This window comes from Cataglyphis hispanica, chromosome 11, assembly GCF_021464435.1.
Source record: "Cataglyphis hispanica isolate Lineage 1 chromosome 11, ULB_Chis1_1.0, whole genome shotgun sequence".
Lineage (NCBI taxonomy): Eukaryota > Metazoa > Arthropoda > Insecta > Hymenoptera > Formicidae > Cataglyphis > Cataglyphis hispanica.
This window is the reverse complement of record NC_065964.1, coordinates 5,141,710-5,165,484: the sequence shown is the minus strand read 5'-3', so window position 1 is coordinate 5,165,484 and position 23,775 is coordinate 5,141,710. Positions and strand designations below refer to the sequence as shown.

General features: G+C 43.9%; 2 protein-coding genes across 6 annotated transcripts in view; one reads left to right on the top strand and one right to left on the bottom strand.

Annotated features, from left to right (window-relative positions):
• Positions 1-23,775, bottom strand: part of LOC126852792 (uncharacterized) — a 194,915-nt gene that overhangs the window by 56,355 nt on the left and 114,785 nt on the right. The gene's annotated exons all lie outside the window — the stretch shown is intronic.
• The window catches only part of LOC126852791 (uncharacterized), a 147,550-nt gene that overhangs the window by 35,992 nt on the left and 87,783 nt on the right, over positions 1-23,775 (top strand). Inside the window, exons 1-2 of one of the 5 annotated variants that reach the window (XM_050597958.1) lie at positions 20,115-20,137; positions 22,976-23,091. The exons of 1 other annotated variant lie outside the window; for it this stretch is intronic. In XM_050597958.1, coding sequence (XP_050453915.1) covers positions 23,028-23,091 — 64 coding nt within the window. In that variant the 5' untranslated portion in view covers positions 20,115-20,137; positions 22,976-23,027. Of the gene's footprint in view, positions 1-20,114; positions 20,138-22,452; positions 22,863-22,975; positions 23,092-23,775 lie in introns of those variants that run through there. 3 more of the 5 variants (XM_050597957.1, XM_050597955.1, XM_050597956.1) reach the window with 3 other exon arrangements.

Genomic DNA, 23,775 nt, shown 5'->3' with positions numbered 1-23,775 from the left:
ACCGTTTTCACAAGGACGGGGTGCAATTACCGTCCGGGCCTTAAATGGCCCTGGTTCTTCCTCTCCCTCGGCTCGGGGGGCGCGACGACATGGCACACGCGAAGACGGATTTCCTCTCGTAAAGTACGCGGTGCGGCGTCTCAAACGTAATTACTTTGGACTCGTGTCTACTTTGTTCATCGACGACGAAATCTTATTCTGCGCTAACGAGCAAAGCGAAACTTCCAAGCGGTCCTCGATTCCCTTCTTTTCCTCAGATTCGTCCCGTCTCGTTCCGTCCCGCGCGCGCTTTTTTCCCCTTTTTTACGTTGTAACGACGTTCGGACAAAGGACGTTAACAAAAGTAGACGAAAAAGGGGACGACAGTGGAAGACGTCGGACGGAAAACGACGGGGGAAAAGGAAGGGAAAGAGAAGGGGAAGAAGCAAGACAAAGATAAAATAAAACGAGGGGAGTCCGGCGGCGCCGACGTCGTCGTCGTCGTCGTCGTCATCGTTGGGGGTGGGAGGGGGCATTTTCCATCGCCAGGAGAACGCAAAGTGGGTCATCTCGGGGAAAAGTCCGTAAAAGCGTGAAACGCAAAAGTAAAACGACGACGCGGCGTGGACGCGACGGGGGTGCGGTTGATGCTGATATACTTCCGCCGATGATTTGCATAAAGTTCCGCCACGAAAGACCAGGTCGACGTCGACGCGTTGACGACGAGAAGAAGGACGACCGCGAGAGATTTCGCTTTTCGCTCGTCCGAATTTTCAGCCACGCGAACAGACATTACATTTGAAACTGTTTCGAAAATTTTTGTGAAAATATTTTGTTAATACATATATTGGTTTTTTTTCTTTTTTTTTTTTGTTGAAAAAAATAGAGTTCGATGTGAAATGTCACGGCGATTTGCAATTTAAATTTTTATATTATTATCGATACACGATATTTACAATATTCGAAATGCCGCGCGGACAAAAAGGCTACATTACGAAATTATTTTAATCAATTGATGTTTTCATTCTCATCTTTCCGGTGCCGTTCTTCTTTTTAAGTCAGTTAACGTGACACGGTTATTGTGTGCCTTACGGCGTAATCGGAAATTAGAAAACTTCGGGGTATTACTTTTCACTTAGCACGTGGATGCATCAAGCGGAATTTTAAAAGCACATAGTGGAAATTGTATTTTGCACGGGCGTCAAAGTGTTTACGAACAAATATAAGCTACGTTATGTATATAACATTTTACGCAAAGTGCGTAAACACCCCTCCTTTTCACGTCTGTCAATCATTTTTATGGAAAAGAGATGTGAAAAGATAGATGGAAAGCACGTAAGACGAGATATATTCGCGGAAAGAAGATATAGAATAAATATGCGAGTTGGTAAGTCGCGTGGAAACATAATGTTCTCTCTCTGATGCATTTTCGCTATTCCTTCTGTGTCTGTTACAAAAGTTGGCGGTGGGCGGGCCGACAGGGTCTCGCGATTGCTTTTTCTTCAAGCAAATGAATATTTCCGGAAAGTTTGCGCGGCGTAGCACGCTGAGATTCGCGTATACAGGCGGAGAGGTCAATGTAAGAAGGTGGTTACCGTAATTTAGCGGTGCTAACGAACACTTCGAGCGAGTGTTATTGCGCCACGTGTAAGGAACCGGGCGCAACCTTCTTCACGTCGCGATTAATTCACCCCCGCGCGCGTCCGAGGATATATTCCTCGCTCCAAAACTTCGCCGGCGATAGGGAGTTTGTTTTCGTAAACGCTAGCGTCGAAAAGCTCTCGGGGGTTATTCAGCGTACACGCCTCTGCCCTTTCCTTCGCTCGGGTTAACTTTTGTCAGAATTTTCGTGTGTCATTACCATCGATATAAAATTTAGTACGCGAATGATCAACGCGTGACAGCGAGAGAGACATTGAAACAAAAAGTTATATAAAAAAAGATAATTAAACGTAAGAGGATTATAACGTGTGTGTTTTATACAATATCGGAGCTGTCCGTTGCGTAATTTTAATGACGAATTTTTTGACAAGATAGAGAATCTGTTTTTTAATTTGTGCTTGTCAAATATAATACTCTGCGCTTTTGAGAGTTTATACGCAGAGAGATATTTTCTGCAAAAAGAGCTCGTTTTGTTGACCTCGCATCGTTGAACGACGAGATTTTTTTATAAACAATAATTAAAACAAAAGAGAGAGAGAGAGAGAAACGGGTATCGACAATCGATGCGTATATTGTCATGTGGAAAAAAAATGACACGTGTTTCCAGTGCCGAATTACGAATACGCGATTCTGAAGAGAGAAAGAGCGAGAGACCAAGCGGTCATCTTCTTTTTTGTTTTTTTTTTATTTTTATGAACATAGACTAAAAGTTTGTCGAAAACTATGCGCTCGATAACAATATTTTTTCAGGAAAGCAGTATTGTGAAAAAATATATACGCGCGAGACGGACGAATTGCGAATTTTTTTGTTTTCGTTTTTCATGAGTTAGCGGGGTAAATGCAACTGTAGCGATTCGCGAAACGATTTTTCCGAACATTTCCTTTTTATGCGCCACGACATTGCGAGCGATGCGTGTTGGGGGATGCGGCTTCTTTTTTAAATCAAAAGAGGGACGCGGAAAAGGGGGAGATGCAAAAAGAGAGACGACCCAAATCGCGTCAAACACGGGCGTATCTACGTCCGCGGGATAAAAACTGCGATTGCAGTTTTGTCGCGATAGAAAAGTCATCGCATCCTTATTTCCAGTGCACGCGGATATCGGAGAATACGCTCATTTCTATCTGTATTTTAATCTTGACACTTGATAATCGCACGCTATTTCGGTTAGCTGAAAATATCGTGATAAATCGACGAAATCTCATTTGTTAAATAACTTTGTACATTTCAAATCTCGGCAATGATCAACTATTTTGAAGTAGTGTTGTGTAAAATTGAATTATACATTCGTTTGTTGCAGCGGCTAAAAAGATCGAAAAGTCGATTGATATCAGAATATAGCGGCGGGAAGAGCTCTCGTTTTTTTTTTCTTTTTTTTTTTTATACGCGAATTGTAAGCGTCAATAAATATTTTAGTATGGCTTGCGCAATTGTTCGATCAGCCAATATTTACATGTCACCATGTTGCAACACGTGTTGTCCCGTTTTTTTCTCTCGCTACCGTATCGTGTTCATTCGAACAGAGCGAACTTGACGTTCGCCGATGTACGAGTATTTCGGTATTTAATTTCGCCGATTTTTAACGCTGCGGAGTCTTATACGCGTTTAACTTTCGTTACAAGCGAGACCCGGCTTTGTCACGGAACGCCGGAGTTTCCAATTTCCTAGAGAAAAGCAAAGGCACGTTCTCTCTTTTCGTATTTTTTACACGCTTCGCGTGTCTGCTTCAAGAAAAATTTTCAGCGACGATAGACGCGCGTTTTAAGGGGACAATATAAACTCATTATAACGCAAACTCGTTGCCCTACAAAAATTCATTACATTAATACGAAACAGATACATCGATTAAAAAATATATTTTCTCATATAATTTATTCAAATTACATACATATTAACAATAACAATTCAAATAATTCATTAGCGTCCAAATATTATATCATTTTATAGCGCTTTAAAGAAGATAAATATCTGATGAATCGCAACCATTACCTTACTTTGCGCTCTCGAAACATTTCACCGAATACGATCTACGAGTACAATTGTTCGGCACCGCCAATTGAGCTTCCGCATATCGAGCGTCGTATCGCGTCCTCGACACTCCACACTCCCGTGACCGTCAAAATTAGGCAGCTGTCCCGTCGACGCGATGCTGGTCAGCTCGCTCGAGGGTCACGGACACGGCGGATTCGGGCTGGCAGATGTGCGGGGGGCCCCCCCCGAGATAATTGACGGGGCCGAGTTTCCGTGTGCATGCTACACTCCGGCTCGATTATATCCACCCCCGTCCGTGTTCATTGTTGTCCCGCGATCTGCTTCGTTTTGTCATTGCGCCATAATTATTCGGTCGATCGCACGCTGCGAGAATCGATGAACTTTTGCTTTTTCTTCCCTTCTTTTTTTTCTTTTTAAACGCGAAATTTGTCTCGCCGCCTTCAAGAGACGAAAATCAAATATTCCTCTATTCATGTCAGCTATAATAGTTTCGCATAATATAATTTAATTAAAACTATTGAATGAAATACGTGTGCGCGAGCTTCTTGACAAACCTTTCAATTTTTTCATCTTATTTAACGAATGTACATATATATATATATATATTTTCGTGACTCGTGGAATATTAACATCTCTTTTGATCAGACTTGTGTGACATTAATGCCGCTCGTTTAAAATTAAACTCTTCCACGGATGGTCTTATTTTTTTCCTGCGCAACGTTTGACACGGCGACATGAAGCCAGTGCACAAATTAATTTAAAGTGACGTCCGCGAGACACGCAAATGGGTCAAATCATGAGTTATTAAAGTCGAAGAATTATTAGAGTCGAATTGTACGGCGTTGGGCTGAATCAAATGCAGGATTTATTTCGCGGACGCAAGAATAGCGAAGAGTGATTGCGAGATTTTTTCCCATAAAGATTGGCGGTGAAGGATGAAGAGAGAGAGAGAGAGAGAGAGAGAGAGGGGAGGGGGAGGCAGGAAGCATAGACGAAGAGGAAGAGAAGAGTACGAGCGGTCGTCTATTTATCATCCGCCAGAGCGCATAGAAGTTAACCATCCCGAACGTTTAGAACGCAGGGAAGAATTTAAATTTTATCAGGGCGCACGTAAGACACGTAAGATAAATTATCATTCTTAATGCAAGGGGGGCCCCTCCCTTCCTCTCTTCGTTTTTAACGCAGGGCGTTCTGCGAACGTCTCTCTTCCTCTTTTTCTCTAGGGTCCTCCTTTTCTCTCTCTCTCTCTCTCTCTCTCTCTCTCTCTCGCGACACTCTCTCGTATCGTGAATTTACGAGAATTTACCAGAGAAAATACGAAAGAAGCGCGCAAAAGTCTCGTTCGCCTTTAAGCCGACATCGACTTACATATGACATTTCTATCGAGTATCGATTTATCGGTCCTATAACGGCGGAGACGATACTGCGACGAAACAGAGTGAAGAAAGGGGAAGAGAGAAATAAAGGTCAGCGTGGCAGTTTACACGTTCGTCGAGTGAGTTATCGGCGTGCGCGTACACAGTATAGATATCGATATTCGGCGCGATAACCGTCGCATCAAAGTCAGTCGCGGAATATTCAAGAATGCCGAGCTCTATGCATTACAATGCTGATTTAATATACGCGCAGCGTTCCTTCGCTCATTGCTGAAACGCACGTTGCATCCGGGACAACGATGTCAGAGTTCTGTCGTTCTCTTGCAACGAAGTAAACACACGCGTACGAGTTAACTAAAGCGGTTCTAAAGCGATTCTATTAATCCTTGAACGTGCAAATTTTATTATCTTACTTGAAAGCTTTAATTATATATTCAAGTATATAATAACAATAGAAGCTAGAAACAATATAGAGAGAAACAGCTGATTCGAGAATGAAAAGTGAAAACTCTTTCATTGATATAAAGAAGGTGGAAAATTTATGTTCCTCGCATTAATAAAAGACGAATAATATTAAGATTATATTAAGTTCTTCATTAATTGATATTTTGAAACTTGCAATAGTGACATGAAATTTATGAAGAGCGTGCGAAATTTTTTCTCGCATCATTTTATCTCGCTCTCGTATTTTTATTTACAAACTCGAAATATTTATAGCTGTGCAGAAATATGCATTTTGAATTTTTTTCATCGATAAACAGGCACAGAGAGAGCTTGACTTATTGAAAGAGTTAATTGTTTCTGAAAAGATTAATTTCGCGACATAGTCGCCAAACGGGAGTGATTTTGTCGGTGATTTTGACGAGAAGCAGCGGCGGTATGTACGATTGCACTTTTTTCTCCCTTCTTCTCTAGTCATTCGCTCATACGTCTCGATCAGATAAATTACGGGGGGCTCTTAAAAAAACATTTTTCACTAGCGCGACGGTAATAGCTCGCTATTGATCCACTTCCGCTCTCTCGTACAACAAGAGAGAACTAGGCGGTAGGTTGCGATGGCGAGGCTGAGGGACTGCGGGTGAAAGTTTTCGAAAATTTTCAATCTTTCAAATGGAACCGGTGTGGACCCGGGGTAATTGTACGAAATGCGGGCTCGACGAGATGCACGCCTAAACTAAAGGACGGTAGGTAGGATAGGAAATAAAAGCGTTACGAGATGGAGGGCCGTTTTCAATCGACCTCTGCGCGCGCCCATATACGGGCAAAATGAACGTATAGGATATTGCGTCGCGCAATAAAGAGATCCTTTAAGTGGCTCGTACAATCACAAAAAAAAGGCGACCCGTTGTCTCTATTTAGACGATGTGCCCACCCTACATCGAGCTGCAGCTCCGGACTAATCCATCGCGCTTAACTCTCGGAAATATCACCCTTTATACCCAGCCGCGTCGCGCGCCTAAGTGCCAATGTAACTCGTCATTTTTTTTTAACACACGAGCAGAAGCGCCATGTAGATAACGTTATCCGCCGTTCTCCATTATACGTCGAGCCATCCCGGCTCAATCTAATTAGCTCATCTCTCTTTAAATAGTCTCGCTTGTCGATAAATAATCAGAGACTTGTAATAGATCTTAAAATTAATGTGTTATGTATACGTGTGCTATAGATAAGTAATAAATATAAGTGTAACGTGTACATATATTTAGATCATTGTGTACCCACCTGCACTTACACACCAACAAAGTTGAATTAAAAGTTGAATAAAACCGCGGGCTGGTTTTCTCACCGAGCGAGCGCTTGTAATCGTAGCGCGGCACGATTTACCCAAGCAAGTATCTCCGCCGATTAAATAAGGCGCGCTCGATATCGCGGCATATATCAGCACCAGAATGCACCTCGTTGCAGATATTTAGAAAGCTTCGCTAAATCGTTCCCTTCCGCGTGTATTTGTCCAGTGAGCCTGGTAAATACAGAGACATTCGGCAAACCCTTTTTCCCGCGACAAATGTACCCGTCGTCGGAATTCTGAGGTGCTACGAAAAAAGGAGCTAGAGAGTAAAAAAGGCGAGAGATATATATACAGCGTGTATCAAAAGTGACCGCGCGTTTTCTCTGCGGACCAGATTCCGTCAAGTCGAAACATTACATTGTGTCATTTTAGAAGAGCCCGTCTGTAAGTCTAAAAAAATTCCAAGATTAATATATATTAAATTAAAAAAGAAAACAAACACTTGAGGAATATATTAAATACGGAATAAGATTATCTGTCATTTCTTCGTATTATCTAAAAATTTAATACAAAATTCATTACTATGTCAATAGATTTCTCTAATTTAAATGTTATTTGTCTCGAGTTCTCTTTTGTGCACGTTTTTTTTTTCTACGCGGATCATAAATATTACCTTATCAGCTTTAAAAGCGTACCTCTATAATCAATTATATTCTATTTTATTCTATGTTATTTTTTGACTAATATTTATTATATAAATTAAAAATTAAAATATATATTAGATACAGAGAATTAAAAACTGAATTAAATATAGAATAAAATTTTCTCTATTATTTCTTCGCATTCACTGAGAATTTAATACGTTACAAAATTAATTAATGGGTGAGTAAACTTTTATAACTGAAATATTATTGACATTTCGAGTTTCTTTTCATTTTCAGAGAATATGGCGCGGCGCGTACATTAAATTAATAAGAAAGTTTGAGGATCCGAAATATATAAGGGTGAGTTCTAGGACACCCTATATATGCATAAAAAGAAAGGAAAAAAAAAAAAGACTAAGAATAGGATGCTGCCGCATTCCGCACGATGCGGGAAGAAACGGAAAAATCGAACGGCTACGCTTTAACGATTTATGCAAGTTTCTCGCCTTCCTTACGTTTTCCGCGCTCGGCGGGAAAAAAAGAGAACGCGCCCCGGTAGTATCGGGGGTGCAAAAAGTTTCTCGGCATTTCGAACACGCCGGAGGTCTTTATCGCCGAGGCCAGTCACGTAAGCGGCGCACGTAGACAAAAGTTCGAAATCACATGTAGCGATGTGCGCATCCTCCGGTATACGTGTCTCTCTCTTTCTCTCGTCTTTTCTTCGTTTTTCATTTTCATTTTCTCTCTCTCTCTCTCTCTCTCTCTTGCACTCATCGACGTATTCGCTTTTGCGGATGAGAAACGCGTATAGGGCGCGCGGGTGGCATTTAAGCGCATATGGTATAACGCAAACATGTAGTCGCCGGGGTTTGCGGAATTTGCAACATACGGTCGACGCCATGCGGGGGAATAATGGCTGGCTCGAGCGATCGTTACGCTGTCGATGAACCCGACAGCGGCAACACGCGTTGCGTCTCGCTCCGCGTACGACGAAGGCGTCTGTCGCATCCGATAGTTGTTCCCCGCCGGCGTCGCGCTTAAGCCGCGCGCTTATCCGCGCGTTATCCGTTTCTTATCGCGACGCGGTAAGTCATACACCGCCGCCATAAGAGTATTAATTAATGCGTTACGCTACGCCCGCGAGTGCATTCGCGCCACGTGCTGTGCGCGGAATGCATACGCGAATCTAAGATCGCCTCGCTCGAGATAAAAGATTAACCGAATCGACGATCGGAAAGCGAAGCCGGTCGGGGTCGGACTTGCTTCTCACGCGCCGCACAAAAATAGCCGAGTCTTAAGTGATTTCTTGTTACGCGGTTTCTCCACTCTCTTCTCTCTTTCTTCCTCTCCCGCCACCGACTTGCCTCTTCCGGATCGCGCCGCATCGCGTTGCAAACGCGGTCGGAAATATGAAAGGCGAAACCGGAGCTCTTTTTCGAGTTCCCGGAAGATCGTCGATGATGAATTATTCCGGCCGGTCAGCGGGTATCCACGGAAAAATATGGAAGTGATACAAACTCGGGACGGAGCAACGGAGCGTGTAATCCAGCTCGGTCGATTTGTAGAAAATCGCATCGCCAAGTATCTGCAAAGTCTACCCAGTATATCGATAGAAATACTCTGCGAAAAATACTTTTCGTTACGAGAGATCGCGCGGGAATTATCGAGCAAGGATCTATGGGTGTTTAATCTACTCGCGGCGAGGCGGGAGATCGCAACATTTACGAGATTCACGTCTTTCCTCGATAACCCGACTCTATCGTGCTATTGAACTCCGACGATTAGACAGACATCGTCGTCGCGTCACGTGCGAGGCGAACGAGGCGAGGCGTGTTGATTCGGGCAAACTTAACGACTATCAATGTCGATCAATGCGCATTATCTCTCTCTCTCTCTCTCTCTCTCTCTCCCCCTGTACGGGAGAGTTTTAGACGCGGGAAATTTCCAAGTCGAGCGTGACGATAAAACGCTAATTGATATCCGCGCAACAATTAGCGCCGAATTAATCGACAGAGGTGTGTAACGGTAGGCGGACACGCGGTCGCGGCCGACACGCGCGGAACGAAATCGATTGACTCAACAAAAGTTTATCGAATAAACAGCACGGTCCATTTAATTAACAACGACTTCTCGTCGGTTTGTTTATAAACGCGGCCAGACCGCGCGCGCACCATGGATTCGCCGACGAGAGAGAGTGAGAAAGAGAGAGTGGAGTTCGAAAAGTCGTTTGCAGAACGATAGCGATAATATCGGCGATAGGGAGGAGGGAGGCCCATCGACTCTCCCGCGCTACGCAATCAGCCGTTTATTAAAAACGGCGTAGAGATATGGTGTTCGGTCGCGTGGCCGAGATAAAATAAACGCCAACGGTCGGATTTATCCCGCCGCTGTTTTAAACTGACGCGCGCGCGCGCGCTCAAATGCAATCGAAGTTTCTTTTCTCTTTCGTAGGAACGAGAGAGCGCGTTTAATTAATGTTGGTATTTATCGCGCGGACGGCTGAGTTATTGCATAGTATAATGACGTGGATTTAATTGCACATTGCGAACTATGGTATAATAAAGCGACGCGCCGCTGACGACATCGCATATATATATATCGCGCGACGCGAGCACGTTTTTACAAAATCGCTCCCGGATGTCGTGAAAAATCTCGTTATATAATAATTTTTTTTTTAATCAAATTATATTTGAAAATAATTTGAGCGAAAAGGAAGAGCCCTTTCCGCTTTTACACATTTTTTGTATATTATAATAATAATTAATTAACAATGATTAATGATGACTAATTGCGAGTAGATTATTAAAATGTTCGCCGCAAAACAATAATCGGGAATGGAAGGTTGGACGATGAAATTACGAAACTTTATCGAATGAAAGCAAAAGAGCCCCACTTAATTAAGGTCCGGCAGCACACCCCCTACACGCGCCCTCGCGCTAAATTTAAAAGTAGAGCCTGATAGATGAATTAATTAGTCCGCTCCAATTAGCGGCTGGTTAATACTGAACCGCGTGCGCGGGTTAATGTCGATACACGGCGTTAAACGACAAAACGGCCGCGATCGATTCGGCATAAAAGCGCGCCGATTGAACGACACGTCGCGATAATTGGACGTATTTATGTAGAGGCACCGATTATATCGACGCGAAAGGAATTCATGTTCCCGGAATGGCATTTAGAAATCTAGTGAGCAGAATTTTAAAGAGATATATAATGAAATTTCTGCGCCAGAGAATTTTCTCTTGATTTTCAATGAAATTAAATTCTCTTTAAAACTCTTTGGAATAATTCTTGAAGAAAATGAACATTTTCTCAAAAACATTTCTCTAATTTTTTTTTTTACATTTTTTATATAAATTTAAAAATATTTAAATATTTATAAAATACAATGTATAAGGCGCGCTCCTTGACAACGTGTCGCGATTAGTTGTCAGTCGCGAGGCGAATTTTGAACGAAAAGATAACGGAATGCGAAGCACTTTGCGTGTTCGTAATATTCCTCAAATACGATCGCGACAGGTAGATTTTATTTAGACCAGTTTTATTTATCAAAGTATATATTTGAGTAGTATATTCTATATTGAATATCTTGCGTCGCACTTTAAATTTTGTTATTTATTTAAATATAATGTGCTCTCATTATTTTAGGATTGAGAGCCTCGAGCGTTTCCGCCGAAATCGAATGATTTCAATAACAGAAAGAACGTTATATATTATATATCGATAGTTTGATAATAATAGATATATTTCGCGGGATTTGAGTATTTTACATGATTTAGTCCGATGAAAATTTATCGGACGAGTCAGCATCGCGACGATACATTTTCGGATATATTACATTTTGCAGAACTTTAATTTTATTTCATATACTTATTTTTGTAATACGAAATATTGTTTGAAATTGAGAACATATATTATTTGATTAGATTGTTTGCCGTTTAATTATTTGAATGACTATTACTAACTTATATCTGTGTATCTTGAAAGCAAGATGGGATATTATTATAAAGGGTTATTATTTCATTGTATAATTCATTATCATATATTATCGTGTTATGAGAGAGGAGAAATCTAGGGCATCATACGCTAGCCATTCGTCTCATTACCGTTATTGTATATTCGCTTAGCTTCTTATCCGTTTATTACATAACATCAATTACACATAATATCGATTTCCTCGCATCTCGTATAAATGACTTTTCACATATTATTTTTTATAGTTAAGTTTTTTTCTTTAAGAAATAATGCGAAATTATATAAAATATAATGCTAGTAATTTCCATAATATGCAGGAAATAAATTTAATTAGCAAATTTCATCTCTCCCTCTTCGGTCTCTTTGAAAGACTAATTTACTGTACAATTGTGTGTTTGGCACACGCTGCCAAGTTTAGGGTTAACGTTCGACCGACCGTCTCGTTACGAATCGACACCGTCTAGTCGTCTGGCTGATTAAAAATTGTGCGCCAGTGTGATAAATCAATTGGTGGACCGCAATTAGCCGCTCTCGTTCGTTAACGACGAGCAACGCGACGCGACGCGACTCGCGCGTTCTCCGTAAAAGTGACTCGGCCAACGTCAAAGCAGCGATTAATTAACATCTGCCGTGTTATCTTCTCGTGTACACACTCGCGATGACGACGCCCACGCGACGACGGTAACTTTAAAGTTAATCCGCTCCTCGGTTTGCCAACTTAACTCATCCCGCGCCAAGGACCCGGGGTCCCGGCGCAACTTTTCCGCGGTTACTTTTCCGCTTAAAATAACTTGCCTTAACTCAATTATTTCTCATTAACTTAGCCGGTGCGCCCGGGCTCCTTTTTTGTCCTCGGCCAACTTTTCACTACGGTGCACAATGGCTCGCTCGGGGTGGAAGGAAGGCGGCGGAGGAGACGCGACGGGAGCAAAAGCCCGGGGTTGGATGAGGAGAGCACACATCGACTGTAAGTGTAATGTGTTGTTAGTGTGTGCGGAGGTATGCACGCTACGCGGGAGCGTATGTAGGATACGAGGATACAGCGCAGCGCGTTAAGTACACACACGAAATTACTGTGCTCGAAATTAAAAAGTGGAGGATTTCGAATTTACGTTTTTTTTTTTTTCAGATTATAGAAACCTGGGGCGTTAAAATCGGAGAATGCTTCGCAAAATTCGGAGGATTACTAACTGCGTTAGGGATGTGTACTTTTTTTTATAAATCTCTTTGCGCGTGTACGGGACATTGAAAGATTTTTAGCGGAACATTCTTATATCGCGTTATCGCACGTATCCCTATCCATGCTCAAGGATGGTCGTCCTTGCGCTTACACGCCACGTTCTCGTCCTTGTTGCCGTTCTGCGACATTTCGACCACCACCTTCGCGAGCAAGCGAGAGTCGGGCGAAATTTACATGAGTAACGCTCATCGCAGCTTTATGGAGCGAAAGTGAGGCGTTCTTATCCGACTTTATGACTCGGTTGGAGGAGAACTCCGGAGGAGAAGTCCGAGTGAAATTTAGCGTGTAATATTGAATGCTGATTAGGATCGGCGACTAAGCGAACTAGCGCGGAAGGCGCGAGGCGGGGGTAATCTCGTGGCTTAAAATAGAAATTTATTTGGTCGCTCGAAATGCTATTCAGGACCGAAAGTGTGTGAAAGATGACGGGGAAAAAGGCGGATAGAAAAGGAACGATCGAGAAGCTAAAACTAAGAAATATTTCTTAGCCACTTCTCGTTGATACGCTCGTCGATAGCGAAACGCTTTTAATGCGCCTTTGAACGGAAATGTCGTCGTCGTCGTCGTCGTTGTTGGCGGAATTGAGACGAGACGAGAGGAACAGCGAGAAAGAAAACGAAATAAGAACACGTTACAAAGAAGGGAGAGGAGCGGGAGGAATTATCTTTGAAAGTTAAAGCTGGCTCGTGCTCTCTCGCGGATCGATTCGCGAGCTGCGAGCTCTGCGAGCCTCTGCAATCTAACTACGCGATCCATTCTTCCTCCTTCTTTCCCTTGCTCTCTTTTCGTTTTTCCCGGTATAAAAAGGGCCCCGCGATCTTAATTCCAGTTATTAAATCTTTCAGTCGACGCGGACGAGCGCGGGCGAGCACGCTTGTGTTCTAGTTGCCATGAATAGATGTTTACTTATTACAATTATACTTTATAATAGCTTCCTCTCCTTTCTCTTCCCGCCGAGCATTTTGTGCCGACAGAGATAGAGAGAAGCGCGGCTTCTTCCTGCTTCTCAACTTTGCTGGAGTGCAGTTTTGCCCTCTTTCTGAAACCCGGACGTCACCGTCGCCACTGCTGGACCAAACTTTGATACAAACGCGCGCGCGGCCGACCGTAATAATAAATATAATATTCATACGTCAGCCGAGCTTAAAAGAGAGAGAGAGAGAGAGAGAGAGAGAGAGAGAAAGACGGACTACATCGGAGCGGAAAATAGCGCGCGTGTTTTATCATTGAAATAACTAGATATTGAAGTTAATCCTCGGGGAGGATCTCTTTGATCGTTTAACAAACCTCGTGAAAAAAGAACACAAATAATTTCAGATAGGTCATAATTTACATGCCACTGGACGGAAATTGAAATAACAATCTGGATTATTTGTCCGAGTTATTAATACATTCTTGTTTTTAGATAATTAAATATGATTTAATTCCTCGCTCGAATATTTGATTTACGCATATTTTATCTCTAAAATATATATATATATATATATTTAAATACAGAGAGAATAATATTTATAACTCTTTAACAACGTAATAGCTACATTGCAATCCTTATAAATTTTCTATAAAGACATTTACGAGTGAAAGAAAGAGGATCGAGATTAGAGATGCCATTAGGTCACGATGAGATATACAGACACACAGACAGATAAATTCCAATTGAAATCCCAGTGAAAGGGTTAACGTCAGCGAATCTCGCTGGATGCAACGCATCGAATCCCGTATCGCATGCAACGTTCACTTAATAGCTGCCGGGCGGATCGCATCCTGCGAGCGCTACCTGCTGTTGCACACTCGCTCGCTTCCGCGCGCGCGAGTAGTTTACGGGGGTGCGTCTTTACGCGGCAGCTACCCCGGGGCGTCGTGGCGTTTGCCGCACTGTCTGCCTACCGAACTTGGGCGTGCACAAAGCAGGCATGCCATCACTTTGTAACGATAAACTCGGCGTAAGGTTTGTCAAAGCTAATTGGATGCGACTCCTCGCGTATATTGCATCGACTATACGATACTCGAAATGTACAAATTCGCAGGCACGTGCATTTGCGATTCATTGACACGGATATCGCTCGTCGTCCTCGTCGTCGTTGAAGTTTCCCTTGAGGACGCCCGAGAGTCGTCATATCGTTCTTTTTGCCGAGAGAGAAACGACTGGTGGACCTTGATCGAGTTCTCTCGGCTCGGCGAGGAGCGAGCGCGATGTCGCCAAATCGAATTTACCATACGCCCGCGATAAATATGACGAAGGGAAAATATTTGCGATATTCTTTATTTGCACACGCTAGGACAGGACGTTTCGCAGCAGCTCGCCGATTCGAAATCGAATTATCTCGTGTCTCTCTCTTTTTTTTTAATTTTTTTTTTTTTTTTTCGTACTCTTCCGTAAAACAAGTTTACCAGACATTAACGATAAGTATCACGGCACAGAAGTGTGTTTGGAATATGTATTCCAAAATGTTTACTTTCGTTCGATAGAGTGGATTTTTCAATTTCATGTTGCGCGTCGGTCTGAAATTAAAACGCGTCATTTTTTCCCCTACCTGTAATTACACTGTAATTTATCACGAAACGGCTAAATGCTCGTCCCGCATGTACCAGATCCATAATATTAAGCGATAATCTTCATTTAAATAACAGCGCGGAATTTCTTTCAAACACCATCCCGCGCTATTATATTTATTATCTTTCAATTATTCAATCCGGGTTGAAAAGGGCAATAAAAGGGGGGGAGGGGGACACAGCGGCAAAGAGGGGAAAGAATTGTGCCACATAACGTTAAATACGATAAATGCAAGAGCTACTACGGCGCAACAATCTTGACTCGACACTCGTTTCACCTCGCGACCGTGCCAACATTGCACGCACGTGTGTAGATACGTATATGTATGTTTCCGTGTATATTAGAGGTATAGCAACCCCGTTAACTCCATTTTCGCGTGTACCGCGTTCTGTGAACGAGCTCCGATAGCGCGCAGTCAAATAATGGTGCACGAAAAGTGGCCGACGCGCCCCATTATAATTACACGCGCGTAATGATAAGAGCATACGTACCGATAAGAGGAGAGAGCGAGAGAAAATTGTTCTTATCATTCCTCATCTCCGATAGGATTATATTTATATAACGCGCGTGCGTATCACAGTGTCGCGTGACTCCAAGATTCCACATCTTTCCGCGTTTTTCTTCCTTCGTGTTCCTCCCTTGCCCCCCTTCCCACCCTTCCCCTTCTCTCTCCGCGAGATATCGCGGCATACCCACGCGTCACGTCTGCAATCGTCGGCGGATATTTTTCATTTCGCGCGATCCCCTTCCGACCAACCCTTCACCGGGCGCTTTAAAGTATTACTTATCCCGGATTTTACCCGCCCGACCGATCCCAGGTCAGATCAATCACTTATTCGTGATCGATCGCGTAACGCTTTAAGGATGTTTAGAAGAGAGACAGATGAGAGAGAGAGAGAGAAAGAGGATGGAGGCAGAGGTGATACACTCGTGCAATTCCCGATGACACGATGACATAAAAACCGTGTATTTCATATATATATATATATATATATATATATATATATATATATATATATAAAATTTATCTCTACGTATATATAAAATTATTTCCTCCAAAACTCGAGGACACTTCTTATCGCAAGTAGATTAGCGACAAAAATGTACGCGATTTTTACAATATTCGTTGCGATAATTGTAGAATTGAAGAAAAGACATTGTGAGTTAAGCGAATAATATAACGGCCGATTCTGATAATTATTATTTTTAATTTATTTCATATTTCGCAATTTTATATTTTGAGAAACGGGTCACCGCGAGATCTATAGCACACGAAGCGCCACAATTCTTGATATTAAGAAAGGAACAAATGTATGACATATTACTTTGAAGCTACATTTAAATCGTGGTCTTAATTTCCTGCGGAAACAAAGCGTCTCTTTCTCTCCCCTTCCTCCTCTAGCGAGTTTTGCGATATTCCGACGTGGAAAAAAAAGAAAAGAAGAATAGAGAGAGAGAGAGAGAGAGAAAGCAGCGGCAAGTTTTCTCGCCGCCTTTTTCCCGGCTTATTATTTGCGTTAAAACGAATTTTATGTATTTGCGCGCTCGCACTCGCGCGAGTACTTAGTAAGTTCGGTGCGTGCTTTACGACAACGGGAACGTAGTAACAATGGCGCTGCTTTTTCATGATAAAGGGTTATGACCGTGCTTTGAACTTTTATAAAGGACGTTCCAAGTTTTGGAAGGCCGTGAACGCCAAACGCGTCTTTGAAACATCGTGAGACTTCCGGTCGGGTTTCGAGTATTGCGCGCGTGCTGGAACGAGAGTGGCGGGAATGTAAACCGACCGCTGATGTGTATTATCTACCCGATGCTTCGTAAATATACGCAAATATGTCACATCCAGCGTTAGTCGCTGGAGATTTCGAGAAGGAGGAGGAGAAGGAGGAGGAGGAGGAGGACGCTGCAGCAACAGCAATTGAAGCGCTGCGGTTTCTCGTTTTATCCAACAAGAATTCAGGTCATCCCCGGTAAATATCTAAAATATTATTTTTCGCGCATAGATTTTGTTTTGTCCCGCTTGAAATATTTTTCCCGATAGCTACAAACGCGGATTCGCAATTTTACCTCGCATTCTAATTAACAATAGTATATAAAACAACGCGTACACACGGAAGATGAATATAAAAGCTCGAGAGAATTTTGGATATGTGTGTCTGCGCACATTTTGAAATCTACACTCGCATGGCTGTTTGTCTTTTTTCTATTAAATGTTCCAGAACACAAAGAGAAAGAAAAAGGGAGCGAAAAAGATGTACAAATTATCGCGAGCTTTTTGTCCTTTTCATAGCTGGCATATTTTAAATATTAGACGTATGTTTGAGATGCTTCCATTGTGAATATGTTTCAAAATGAATATTTAATTTCCGATAAGTATTTTAATATTCCTTGGATCAAATCAAAGCGTGCCAACTGTAATAGCGTGTATCAACACGCGTATAAACAGACGTTAATTGCCGCATCGTTTAATGTCGAGTTTTGTTTACCTAATAAAACAACAGATTTTATTGTTATCGCGAGGCGAAAACACGAGTCGCGTTTAACTCCAAACGTCAGATACAAAGACGGAGGCTGAATTTCATATTCAAAGTTCTTTATCGCGATTCGCTCTTGGAGACTCGTCTCTTCCTCTCTCTTTCCTTCTCTCGTCGCCATCTTCAAGATAAACGGCTCATATATTCCCGGACATAATTCCGGGCCGGCAGACGCGCGGGTGCTTTCGGCGGAAAAACTTGGCACGTTCAAGGACGAATGTTGGTTCCGCGCGACAACTAGCGCTTCTTTCGCGCGACATTTTCCGTCGCTTTGTTCTTCGTTGCGGCGTAGACTTCCGACCACGTTTTTACCACGTCCTGTCAGTATTCCGGTCGTCCTCGTGAAAAGCCACCTCGTTGAGGAGAGAGAGAGAGAGAGAGAGAGAAAAGAGAAAGAGAGAGCTGCAATTTGATGTATGGCTTGTTGGGCCAGCTAAGTTTGCTCGTTGCAAAGATGTCGTTGACCCGCTACTATTACGCTAGATAGGATTAACCCATCCGTCCGTCGTCGCCGCGGGCGGGTTGTATATACACGTGTTGTATATATGCATATATGTACACATACACATGTACATAAACCTGTGAGTGTGTATATACATTCTGGCGTTACTGGAAGCGTGCACGGTTAGCGCGCTCGTTAGCGGTCTCTCCGAGTCCGAAACCCTGAAATTTCCATATTCGTCGTCGCGCACGAGGAAGCCCGGCGGCCGGATGGATTTTTAGCGCTTCATCTGTTTGTCTCTGACTCAACTGACCGGACAGCAGTTTCGTTCCGCACATGGCCGCACATGGCGGACGCAATCGAGTTAGCCGATGTGTCGCGCAAATCACTTGAAATTACGACTCCGCGGAAGAGAGCCACTCGTGCGCTATCAGCGAGCAATTGGCTCGCGAAAAATGTTAAACTTTATTTATTTTTTTTTATTTATTTATTCCGCGCGATCTGGACCAGTGATCTGGATTAGGTCAGAGAGTTTGAATTTTTTTTTTTTACTTTTTATAACTTTTTGATAGTTCAATTAGCGGTGTGATTTAGCTCAAGGGGATGTACTTTACTCTTATCGGTCATGCCGCTACGTACTATTACGTCAATTTGATTCGGGCTAACTACTATGTAATTTCATTATGTTCACGACGTCTTGGAATTACGTTCCACAAGGCTGCATCCTTGTTTACCCCTGTGCAAGCACCGTAGCCACGATTGTTGCGGCTCCCTTAATGTTTGTGTCTCGTGCCGAGTATCAAATAACTTCGTTACTCTCTCTCGCGGTATCGACACTCCGATACGTCAATTGCGCCATCGCCGTCGGACTATTATACTCCGACTATAGCGCGGACCTTATCTACTAGCGCCTATAATTGAGGAAAATTCGCTGAGCGTGTACGTACTTTTAATTCAACGCTACATATACATTATCAAGTTTTACGCCGGCGATATCGCGAAATTGCAATCTTATCGGCGCCGATGACACGAGCGAGATAAGAGGCCCGTCAAGCTCCTTATGTGGCGCACCCTCGTCATCGAAATCACGAAATTAGGATTTGGACGGCCATGTCCGTATCTATTATCAACGGCAATAACGGCGATAACTAAGCGCGATAGTTAATGCTCTGTCCGATTGCGCGTTGCGGTGCAGAGTGCGGCGCGGTGCGGAGAGAGTATCGAGTAATTTCATTAACCGCTATCCGCGCTTACACGTCGACGTCGTCCCGCGCGGATTGCGGCCTCTACGGCGTGAAGGGAGGACGACCGGTGATTCCCCGGTCGTCCTCTGTCGGTGTTGACTGGTGACGCGGCTAGTCACGATAGACCGCGACAATGGTATCGGGCCAACGTTGGGGCGTCTATCTCCCTGTCGCATCGCTAGTCCCATCGTTAGTCTCTCGACGCGCGCGGACGTGGCCCTTAATCTGGATACTCCGTATATATATATATATATGTGTGTGTATGTCTGTGCATGTGTGTAACATAACACAAATCCGCGAGAGGGGAAGGAGACAAACGACTCGAGTCCCCGACGTTTCATGCGCCTCGCACACACGCCGATCCGCGCCGTTCGTCTCGAATTCGCGCGCGCGGAAACGCCGAGATAAACGTGAGAGCTCCGCGTGTGCAAACGGAAGCGCTCCTCGGGATCGCACGGCGGCGTTGCACGGGTTTGCGTGTTGACCCGCAACGGCGGCAGGAAAACCGGGACGGACGTGTTGTTGGACGCGAAGACAGGGTGGAACGGGGGAGAGAGACTAGGGGTAGGAGCCGCGGCAAGACAGGGTGTAACGCGCGCGAATAGCGCGGTTCCCTGATTACTTCGGGAGGGGTTCCGCTGCCGGCGGATTTTACTACGGATACGCGCAATGTTCGAAGCTCAAGGGCTTCGTGCTTCCGAAATAAAGGCGAGAAAAAAGAAGGAAAGAACGCACGAGGGGAGGGAGAGCCTGAAAGAAAGTGTACCAGTGAGTAATTATTTCTTTTCCTTTTTTTTTCTTCTCTCTCTGTCTTTTTTTTCCCGCACACGGTACGAGATGTAAGAATCAGTTGGATTGTTTCGAATTAACTGACTTTTTAAACAAGAGGATAAATTGTAGAAAAAAATACATGCGAGTTAATTTAATTTTCGTGAAATTGCAATCAGTCGCAATTAATCACGCAGTTGTAATAAAGACTATTTATACAATAATTGAAAACAGACTAGCAATTATTATTATTGCCAGTAATTTATATCGGATATTTTATATTGGAATAGTATCTGGAATTAATTGCATCTCTCTGGCGATTGCGTTTCAACGTTTCAGGACACTCACCGCTAGATCTCAATATTTTGACAGATCGATAAGAGGGTCTTGTGGAAAAATGGCGGCCGCGCAGCGGGCCCTGCGTTCTATAAATCCGTCACGGGATAGTTCCCAGCTGTACCTGACGTCCGCAAACACAACATTGCTTTTCATGCTCCACATATATCTATCTGTTTGTCTAGTCTTTTCTGTATTCGGTCGCGGAAGCGGAAAGCCCGGTATTGATCGAGTGGAAGCATTTTTCTGCGATGCCCGTCTTTGATTTTTGATATTAGAAATTCTCATTACGTATCCCTCGTATTTTACTTGGCGGCGCACTCGCGCATACACACATATATCACGCAGCATCACGCACACAAGGCACTCGGTCCTTCTCTACGATTACATCCCCGGCGTTCTCATTCGGTTTACTACGCCTTCAGGTGCAACCTGACGCTAGATACATGCTAGATGGAATTCGATATAAGCGTCCCTTGAACACGGAATCATTTAACACGAGAAATAGAAGGAGAAGGTAACTGAAACATTTCCAGCTCTTATTTCTCAAAGGTTTTGTGATCCTTTTACTTGCTGCAATCAAAAAAATTCTTATTGCAGTCGCGCTGTACGCGATTGCGAGACACGATATTCTCAACCTGGCTGTAACGTATCGTCTTTGATATATCCCTCTATAATGCACTTCAAAACGCGCAAGGCAATCTTGGTGCCTCGTAGACAAGATTTCGCATGTATCGCTATATATATATATATATATGTATAGGAGGTGTGTATATATACTTATATATCGCCTCGCGCCCGTATGTATTTGACTTTGTACCTCGCATAACTTAAAGTTACAAAGAAAAACGTTTCTCATATAACTCGGAGCATTTATATCAAATTCGCTCGAATGTAGACCGCATTACGAAAGAGTTTAACCGTAGTTTAAGAGGTACCGAAGAGAGAGAGAGAGAGAGAGAGAGTAGTAGGGGGGCTAACTTTTCGGGCCCTATCCGCACTACTAAAATCGAAACGATATAGGCAGCCTATCGCTCGAGTGAAAGCTGAGTCGATATATCTCAACCGTTTCCCACTACTGAAGGAATACTTAACTTAAAGTGCGGATTGGTGTGCGTGTGCGTGTGTGTGTGTGTGTGTGTATGTACGCTTTTACTCACTCGGCGTAGGAGCGCTTAGACTCTTAATAGAATACCGATACTTTCAGTCAGTCATTCGATATCGCGCTACAAGATATCCGAGGCCATCTTCCTTCGAAAGTATCGATATCTTATTTGTAACAATTTCTCGACGAGAAAATATATCGAAAAAAAAATTTAATGAAATTCTCCCCATGCATATAATCGATGTGTATTTTTATCGTAAAATTATATATACTGCCAAATTATTCAAAATTATTAATCGTGAAATTCTCGTCAAGTATAGTATTATCGTATTATTTATTATTATTTATTCAAGATTATTCATCTGATTGAGATGCCTTCTATTCTATCCCGCCTGCTATCTATGTATCTCGCTCTCGCAATATCAAAAGTGAGGCGTCTCCGCCAAAACTAGTCGGCGTCTAGAGCAAAGTATCCGGGGGGGTACTTTGAAAGCAGGCATTCCTATCCGCACCCTGCACTCTTAGTCCGCCTTACGTTGTTGCATACAGTGCGGCTCCCGCACAGGCGCTCGCGGAAATCTCCCCCTTTCTCCCCTCCTTCTCTCTCTCTCTCTCTCTCTCTCTCTTTCTCTCTCTTTGTCTCTCTCTTCCGTTCGGGCTTGTTCGGGGCCGGGGTGCTCCCATCTCGGTCGTGCGCTGCTCCGACATCGGGCACTTTCGGGCGCGCGCGTGCGAACGACCGAGAGAGAGAAAAAGAGGGGGAAGGGAGGAGGGGGTTACTACGTTGTGCCGCTGCGTGGGTGGAGGGGAGCGGTACCCCGCGCTCCAAAGCCCGTAGGCCGCGCTGCCACTACTCGGCACACGCGATCATCGTGGGGCACAGAGAGAAGCGCGCGCGCTCTCTCTCTCTCTCCCTTTCTCTTTTTTTCTGTCTCTCTCTCTTTCCATCCCCCGTGTGAATGCCTTCTCGCCGCTGTGCCACCCGCTATTTCCGCGCGACGCGTGCTCGCCGCACGATCGGGACGCGTGTTGTATCCCGTGAGCGTCACCGTGACTCGTGAGAGGGTTAGTGAGTGCACGGTGTGCCCCCCCAAGTGCTTTCAGTCGGCGAGAAACTTCCACGCGCGTGGTTCGCATTTCAGAGAGAAGGAAGAAGGAGAGGAAAGGACAGATCGAATTATATACGTCGCGGAGATATTTGCGAGTGAATTTTTAATGTGAATCACCGCATCCGCGAAGAGGGTGGATTGTGCGCGATCTCGGAGAAACACGGAGTACAGTGAGGTTGATCTTCGATCGGCCCCCTCCCTCCCCCACATCGCTCCCTTTCCCCCCCAGCGGCGGATCCCGTGTGTGAGCCACGTTGTCTGCTAACTCTCGTCTCTTCTCTTCCTCAGAGTCGAACGACTCCGCGGTCGGAGAGAAGGCAAGAAATCGGCCTGGATCATCATGGATTGGACCCGAGGGATCGGCCTCACCAGCGTGTTATTGTTCTATCTCGGATGGATCGGGGGTAAGTGTGTTGCACAGTGTGTTTTGTCGGTACGTTGTCGGTTTTTGCGTCGACCCGATCTCGTGCGCTGACGCATGAATCGGGACCTTTGTCGAACCGTTTCGTTAGTCTACGAAGGAGAGAGAGAGAGAGAGAGAGAGGAGGGAGGGGGGCACGACGAGACGTATCCGTCGCGCCGCGCGCTGCTCGATCGATTCGATTAATCGTCGGCGATCCGCGTCGGGAATGCGTGGCGTTTCGGACATCCGCCGGGGCTGCTTGACTATCGTGCGACGCTGTTTTGCTTTTGTTGTTCGAAACGCGCGCAACGTCGATGGCCTATTTGCGGCCGCTATTATGAGCGCGGGTGCGCGGTTGACGATAACGCGCACGTTGAGCCGCTATCTGGAAGGTAGCCATCGAAAATTGTTGCACCAGGGGTGGAAACACTTATCATTATAACCGTTGCTTCACATAAGTATCTCGTCTACATTTCCGCTAAATTCTTTAAAGCGACAAATTTGCAATTATTGCGCTAATTATAAATAACTGTCTTCATTCTGATCCTTTTATAAGCTTTGGGAATACTTTATTATTTTAATTTGAAAAATTTTTCCTGATTTGGATTATCACGTGAATATTCTCTTAATTTTTCGCCAATAATGGTGCCAAGTTTTTTTTCTTTTTTTTTATGGTCTACGCGCG